This window comes from Bison bison, unplaced genomic scaffold, assembly GCF_000754665.1.
Source record: "Bison bison bison isolate TAMUID 2011002044 unplaced genomic scaffold, Bison_UMD1.0 scf7180017864508, whole genome shotgun sequence".
Taxonomy (NCBI): Eukaryota; Metazoa; Chordata; class Mammalia; order Artiodactyla; family Bovidae; genus Bison; species Bison bison.
Window position 1 is genome coordinate 2107925 of NW_011495064.1, and position 8398 is coordinate 2116322.

The following is an 8398-nucleotide window of genomic DNA, read 5'->3' on the forward strand; positions in this document are numbered from 1 at the left end:
TGGTAAAGACCCCGCCTGCCAATGTAGGAGAGGCGGTTCGATCCCTGGGTCGGGAAGATCCTCTGGAGAAGGGCATGGCAACCCTCTCTAGTATTCTTGCCCGGAGAATTCCATGGACAGAGGAGCATGGCAGGCTATACAGTCCATATGGGGTGGCAAAGAGTCAGACGTGACTAAGCGACTAACATTGGACAAAGTTCCTGAAGACCTGTGACTGAGGAGACTGTGGCAGCTTGACCTCCAGCACACGCCATGGGTGTGCCATCCAATCACCGACACGGCCAGCTTGCATTTTCCACAGACAGGAACTCAGACAAGGTTCTAAACGCCAACCAGGTGACCTGGACAAAGAACCTGTTAGTCTAAAAGTATAACAAAGTAGTTGGCGTCACCTATTAGAAAGATAGCCTTCAGTGGTACAATGATTTCATTATATTTTAAAGATCTAAAGAACATTAAAGTCACACACACACATGGAGCAGTCAGGTTGCACTGACCACAATAATAAAAATTGTAGGTGATAGTCAGAAAGTTCTAGGGACCCCCCTGGTGGTCCCGTGACTAAGACTCTGCACTACCCATGCAGGAGGCTCGGATTCAATCCCTGGTCAGGGAATGAGATCCCACATGCCACAACTAAGAGTTCACACACTGCAGCTAAAGACCCTGTGTGCCGAAACAGAGACCTGGTGCAGCTGGATAAATAAATGAATGAAACAAACATAAAGCTCTACAAAGTTACATCACCTGAAACCTTATTTCCAACCCCCACTAACTCTTTTCCATCAAAACCTCAAATTATGAATAACGAAAAATAACTTAGGGTAGTTATTCCCAGCTTAGATGACAGCCCCTGGATATTGAGGATGACTCATGGTCTTTACTTGTCGATACAAACCACTTCTCTTTTCCTTTTGACTCAGCCTTGCAGTGGGAAGGAGGGCATCGTGAGTCAGATTTTTTAAATCCTAGCTGATTTTTAAATTCCTAGCTGATTTCTACACACTCTGAAATGGAAAAACTACCAGTGCAGTAGGGGAATATTACAGGTGATGACAGAATAAACTGGTTAACCAGCAGGATTTTCATCCCACCTGAATTACCATCCCTCTATCTGCCCAATTTTTGTTATAAACATATGAAATCCAGCAGTCATCTGTTATATATATTGATTACTGAGGGTATACATTTGTTTCCTTTAGATTTTTGTTTTATAAAATGACTGAAAGTCGTTGAGTCGTGTCCGACTCTTTGTGACCCCATGGACTGTAGCCCACCAGGCTCCTCTGTCCATAGGATTCTCTAGGAGTGGGTTCCCATTTCCTTCTCCAGGGGATCTTCCTGACCCAGGGATTGAACCTGGGTCTCCTGCATTGCAGGCAGATTCTTTATCATCTGAGCCACCAGGGAAGCCCACAAATGACAGAAGCCCTTAATAAAATATTCTCAAGGTGACAAGTTTATTGTCTTCTCCCTGCCCCCACTAATGGGGAAATGATGCTGTGACCCTGATGAACAATGCAAGGTGATTTCAGAAAACTGGAGAAGTGCGGCTTCCAAGGGGAGCTATGGGGTTGGGCTCCCACCATGGTTACCAGAACACAGAAGGACATTTCCTGGTCCCATTTGAAGTTAAATTCTGGCTGCACCAAGGAAGGAAAGAAATGATCAGATGGTAGGGCTCTCTCTTTTTTTTAAATTAGAGCAAAATTACTTAACAACATTGATACATCAGCATGAATGGGCCATAGGCATGTGTATGTCCATGTCCCTCCCCATCCCACCCCTCTAGGTTGCGACAGAGACCAGCTTTGGGCCCCCTGCACTGACAGGTCTTTTGGGAGGACCTGGGAACCCTCAGCACTCATTCCAGACCAAGAGGGAGATGGACTGTCTAATGTGTGTGGGCCAAGGGTCTCCAAAATAAAATGTGCATTTGAGGAAAATTAACGTGGGTCAGTGGTAAAGAATCCGCCTGCCCATGCAGGAAACGCAGGAGACATGGCCTCAATCCTTGGGTCAGAAAGGTCCCCTGGAGAAGAAGATGGCAACCCACTCCAGTATGCGTTCCTGCCTGGGAAACCATTGTCAGAAGAACTGGGAAGGCTAAGGTCCACAGCATCACAAAAGAGTTCGGCATGACTTAGTGGCTAAACAACAACTATGTTGTTTATTTAACTCTGTTAATAATAAAATACTAAAACTTATATTAACTCCGTTAATAATAAAATAAATAAAACTATTTAACTCTGTTTAACTAATTGTTTCAAAACACATAATTATTAGTTGGCTGATCCACAGGGACCACCAATTCTTTTACAAATCTTTATTTATTTATTTTTTAATTTTATTTTATTTTTAAACTTTACATAATTGTATTAGTTTTGCCAAATATCAAAATGAATCCATCAAAAAATTTTTTAGTTTTCCAATTGGAGGATAATTGCTTTACAATATTGTGTTGACTTCTGCTGTACAACAACACAAATCAGTCGTAACTCTATGAATATCCTCTCCTTCCTGAGCTTCCCTCCCACCCCGCCCCACCCCACCCCTCTAGGTCATAACAGGGTGCCGGGCTGGACTCCCTGTGCTGTCCAGCAGCTTCCCACTAGCTGTCCATTCTGCGCAAGGCAGTGTACATATGTTAGCGCCACTGTCTCAGCTCCTCCCACCCTCTCCTCCCTCCGCTGTGCCCACAGGTCTGCTCTCTATGTCTGTGTCCTCTATTCCTGCCCTGAAAATAGGTTGACTTCCTTATTTTCAAGTTATTAATTTTGTTTCTTTTTAATGTCCTACTGAGTAGCTCTTTGAATAATTTTTAAGGAAGGCCATGGGAGTGAAATTGCTTCTAATTCTTAGATATTTGAAAATATCTTTCCACTGCCTGTACTCATGGAATAAATCTGGCTTGGAATGGTATGCTTAGATCATGAGGTTTCCTCTTTCTAGAAGCAGGTTTTAGTCCATTTGGAGCTGGTGAATAAGAATTGAAGCCAGTCTTGTCTTTTTTTAAATTTGTCGATAAACTATTACTTTCTGTCTGGTTACTTAAATGATATTCTCTTCACTATAGAATTGCAAGCTATCCTCAGGTATGGGTATTTTTTTCCATTAAAATTTTGATTTTTTTTTTTTATACTAGGGAAGATACTTTTCTTCTATGTTGATTATTATATCTGCTCCTTTGTTCCAGCATTTTCAGGAATATTTCTTCTCTGTAGGTTACATTTTGACTGTTTCCACTCTGTTGATTGTCATCTCCTGACTTCATCCTTTACTCCTGCAGTCTTGGAAAGCTCCTTCATAGGTTACATTGTCTCCATTGTTCTGCTCATTAGTGCCTCTAGACCGTCTTGAAGGCACCCTCCTCTTATGTTGGTGGCACCATGTTTGATAAGGGCAGGGAATGCAGAGTGACTTAAACCCACCTGAATATGCCCTTGGCATCTTCCAGGGCTTCACCTCAGACCTACACCCAGAGGATGGACCGATTTGCACAAACTCGGTCCAGCTTCCAGTGGGTACCCATCATTCTGTCTTGTTCCCCCGAGTGGATCTGGACCACTTCTGCTCCAGGGCTCTTGTGCTGAAGAGCGTTTCCTAAGAGAATACCCATCCCGCAGCGTGGCATGCATCCTCCTCCCGCTCTGTGCTGTCCTTGGTGATGCTGTCCCGGGAGATGTGATCTTGGTATTCATATTAAAAGAGATGAACTGAAGCTGTGGGGGAAGTTTCATGGGAACAAGTTCTGGTCCTCTTGGAACCTAATTCCTTTGCAGAGGGAGAGCAGTGGTCTGATTTCAGGCTATGGTAGTCCTGAGTCTCTGAGTCTGGGCAGAAAGTAGATAAGTAAGCCTTCTCTTAGGGTCGTCTTGTCTATTCCATGTTGGGATTAGGAGATGAAATAGATATTTCTGGGGTGGGAGTGGGGGTTTCCTCCAATAACTCCATTGGCACCACACTCGGTGGAAATTACCTCTAGACCTCCATCAATGCTGATGCAAGGCTTTATGTTTTTCAGAACATCATGGGCACTTCAGTAGGAAACAGAGTGCATCTCAGGTGAGCCCAGTGGTTAATTTCCACATGTGCCCCATGCACTCCCCCCACCCTGAAAATAATGTATTCGTTATTACAGACAATGATGTTTTGGTTTTAGTAAGGCTTAAAATTTACTCCACTCGTCAACTCCCACTCTAAAGATGACACACAGAGCTCATCAGAAGCATCAGGGCCTCCACAGTGAGCAACGCTGTCATGCAAAACGGCTTATAGAAATTCTAGCCATTTCCAGAAGCTTGTAATTATTGCTGCATGGGGCTAAGTCACTTCAGTTGTGTCCAACTTGCTGACTCATCCTCTATTACATTTAGCAGGGACGGGAAGATCCCTTGGAGAAGGGAATGGCTACCCACTCCAGTATTCTTGCACGGGAAATCCCACGGACAGAGGAGTCTGGCAGGCTACAATCCATAGGATCACAAGGAGTCGGACCCGACTAAAGGACTAACACTTTCACCAGCAAGAATATGCCTTACACACATGTCAAAAGGAAAAATATTATTATAACACAATGTATCTTTACCTTATAATAAATTCGGGCCACCAAACCCCGCTGAAGAATCCTTTCACGAAAATGCACCGCTTTCAACAGAAAGGTGAGATGACCAACTGTGTCCATGTTAAATGCCAGGAAACTGAAAAAAAAAAAAAAAGCACAGAGACCATCATTATTATTTTGTCATCACCAAAGTATTTCGGTTTGAAAGAAATAGATGGGATCTTTTCAAAAAGGATTTCCTCCCGATAGACAGTAAGTACACGTAATCATCTCCTTGATTTCTCACTTGCTGTATTTGGGGCTTCTCTTGGTAATTTTGCCGATGAATGCCTGGGTCAAGTTATTCTATGTGGTCATCCTTGCGATGTAAAGATAATTTGGTTTACTGCTTTTTCCACTTAGTATTTTTTTTAAATTTTTTTTAATATTATTTTTTAACTTTACAATATTGTATTGGTTTTGCCATATATCAAAATGAATCCGCCACAGGTATACATGTGTCCCCCATCCTGAACCTCCTCCCTCCTCTCTCCCCATACCATCCTTCTGGGTCGTCCCAGTGCACCAGCCCCAAGCATCCAGTATCGTGCATCGAACCTGGACTGGCGACTCGTTTCATATAAATGATATTATACATGTTTCAATGCCATTCTCCCAAATCATCCCACCCTCTCCCTCTCCCACAGAGTCCAAAAGACTGTTCTATACATCAGTGTCTCTTTTGCTGTCTCGTATACAGGGTTATTGTTACCATCTTTCTAAATTCCATATATATGTGTTAGTATACTGTATTGGTGTTTTTCTTTCTGGCTTACCTCACTCTGTATAATAGGCTCCAGTTTCAACCACCTCATTAGAACTGACTCAAATGCATTCTTTTTAATGGCTGAGTAATACTCCATTGTGTATATGTACCACAGCTTTCTTATCCATTCATCTGCTGATAGACATCTAGGTTGCTTCCATGTCCTAGCTATTATAAACAGTGCAAATATTTTTTTTAATTTAACCTTTTTTTTTTTTGGCCACACCTCACAGCATGTGGGATCTTAGTTCTCCAGTCAGGGATTGAGCCCTTGCCTCCTGCATTTGCAGCATGGAGTAATAACCATTGGACCACCAGGAAAATCCCTAAAATATATTTTTTAATTGAAGTATAGTTGATGTACAATATTATATATTACAGGTATCCAATACAGTGCTTCACAATTTTTAAAGGTTATACTCCATTTATAGCTATTATAAATGGGATTCCCAATGGAAAAAGTTCTCAGTTTCTCATAAACTAAACACACATAACCTGTGACTCAGCCATTCCATTCCTACTATTTGCCTTAGAAAAATAAAACATGTTCATGAAAACACTTTTATACAAATATATTCACAGAAGTTCTACTCAGAGAAGTTAAAAATTAACATCCCAGGCATCTCTCTGTCAAGAGAAAGGAAAATAATACAAACAATTAAACACCAATAAAACTGACAACCTAGACAAAATAAATAAATTCCTAGAAACATATAATCTTTGAAGACCAAATGAAGAAGAAATAGAAAATATGAGCAGAGTAATTCCATGCCATAAAATTGAATCATTAAAAAAATAAAGATCTCCTAACAAACAGATGGCATCACAGGTGAATTCTACCAAACATCTGAAGAAGTAACACCTATCTTTCTCAAACTATCCCAAAAAAATTAAAGAAAAAAGAAAACTTCTGAACTCATTCTAGAATGCCAGAATTATCCCAACACCAAAACCAATAAAAATATCACACAAAAAGAAAATTACAGACTGATATCACTGATGAACATAGATCCAAAAATCCTCAATAAAATATTAACAAACCAAACAAAACAATACACCAAAAAGATCACACACCATGATCAAGTGGGATTTATCCCAGGAATGCAAGGATGGTTCAACATCCACAAATCAGTGTGATCCACCACATTAACAAACTGAAGAATAAAAATCTGATCATCTCAGTAGATACAGAAAAAGCTTCCAACAAAATTCAAAATTATGATAAAAACAACAAAGGCTACATATATGACAAGCCCACAGCTCACATGTATGTACAATTTTTGCCAATTATTACATAGAAATTTGAAAAAAAAATTTTTAAACAGAATGGAAAACAAACCTTAGTACGAAAGTGAAAAAATGAAAGTGTTAGTCGCTCAGTCATGTCCAACTCGTTGTGACCCCATGGACTGTAGCCCACCAGGCTCCTCTGTGCATGGAATTTTCCAGGCAAGAATACTGAGTGGGTAGCCATTCCCTTCTCCAGGGGATCTTCCTGACCCAGGGATTACACCTGGGTCTCCTGCACTGCAGGCAGATTTTTTACTGCTGAGCCACCAGGGCAGCCCCATGTAACTTCTGCATAAGCAGAAAAAACTGTAACCAAATACTGAAAGTTAGTTAACAATGTCCATTCCAAATTATTCAGAAGTATGCTAATGTCTGTAGTTTACTTTGAAATGCATCAGAGAAAAAAAGGTGAACTGAAGGATGGATCGAGGGCTTGACACGTGGATATATATGTGGTATAGTCAGCACAGTCACGTGTTACTAGTTGATTCTATGCTGGGTATGTGAATGCTCCCTAAAATTATTTCAGTTCTCCTGAGTATTTGAAAATGTTCATAACATAAACGACACAACATTCAAGAACAGTGCAGAAACTTGATGTTCCTCGACCTCCACATCCTCCGAGGCATCCATGGGTCGATGAGAGCAGTGCGGGCTCCAGGCGCAGCCCCTTAAGGGAGGGGAAGAGGCAGCACGCACTGGCTCAAGAAAGGGCAGAATGGGGCAGTCTGCAGAATGAAATTCAGCCCCAATCAGAGCCAAGCCCTGCCCACCTCACCTAGTCTCATGGAGTCTTTCCAGCACCATGACTGACTCCTCCCACAGCCCAAACAAAGGGCAGCCTCTGGGAGTCCATACAAATGGTCGCCTACTTGGAGGGATTTCAGGGACCATCGTTCCTCGTGTTCCCATCTGCTCACCTCTCTTGTGAGTTGTCAGTATGACTGCCATCCAACTGCTTTACCTGCTGAAAGTTTCCTGAAAGCTGAGAACCCAAGGTCACTGCTGTATCACCAACACCTGAAGTAGTGCCTGGTACAATGTGTATGCGTGGAGATGTGCTGGATGACAAAGGCTTTTCTTAATATACACAAAAATGAGTGAGTAAGGTTTGGGGACGTAAGGAGAAAAATGCAGCCAGACTGAATCAGTAAAACCTGGATGTGTGGGAGAGAGAAGTGTACTGTTTTGGGGGATAATAACTGAGACAAAAATAAATGGACTAGAACTTTCCAAACATTTACACTTGGAACACTGCCTTTGGCACATTTCAAGTCTATCTTGGAAGATTTACTAGGAATATAGATTTGTATATGGGTGAGAATCTGTTTTTCTCTTGAAATGATGGAAACAGCCCTGTTCTGCTACCTGGAAGAGAAATGGAGGGGCAGATGGTATGTAGATGGGGAACTTGTTTCCTGAATGAAGGGAACTGGTTCTGGTGGGAATTGTACTGTTCTTTCAACTTATATGTTGTAAATTTTCCAGCTAATAAATTGTGAGGGAAACTATCAGCTCTATAAAATGCCCATTCAGGGCTGTGTTCTCAGCCGCAGTCAAGTCTGACTCTGTGGCCCCATGGACTGTAGCCCACCAGGTTGCTCTGTCCATGGCATTCTCCAGGCAAGAATACTGGAGTGAGGTGCCATTTCCTCCTCCAGAAGATCTTTCCGACCCAGAGACCGAACCTGCATCTCCTGCATTGGCAGGTAGATTCTTTACCACTAGCACCAACTGGG

The 8398-nt window shown here is 42.0% G+C and overlaps 1 protein-coding gene across 3 annotated transcripts in view; it reads right to left on the minus strand.

Annotated features, from left to right (window-relative positions):
- Window positions 1–8398, minus strand: part of ACOXL (acyl-CoA oxidase-like) — a 332871-nt gene that overhangs the window by 88022 nt on the left and 236451 nt on the right. For all 3 annotated transcript variants that reach the window (XM_010829556.1, XM_010829558.1, XM_010829557.1), the window contains exon 15: window positions 4589–4700. In XM_010829556.1, the coding sequence (XP_010827858.1) occupies window positions 4589–4700 (112 nt within the window). The remainder of the gene's footprint in view (window positions 1–4588; window positions 4701–8398) is intronic.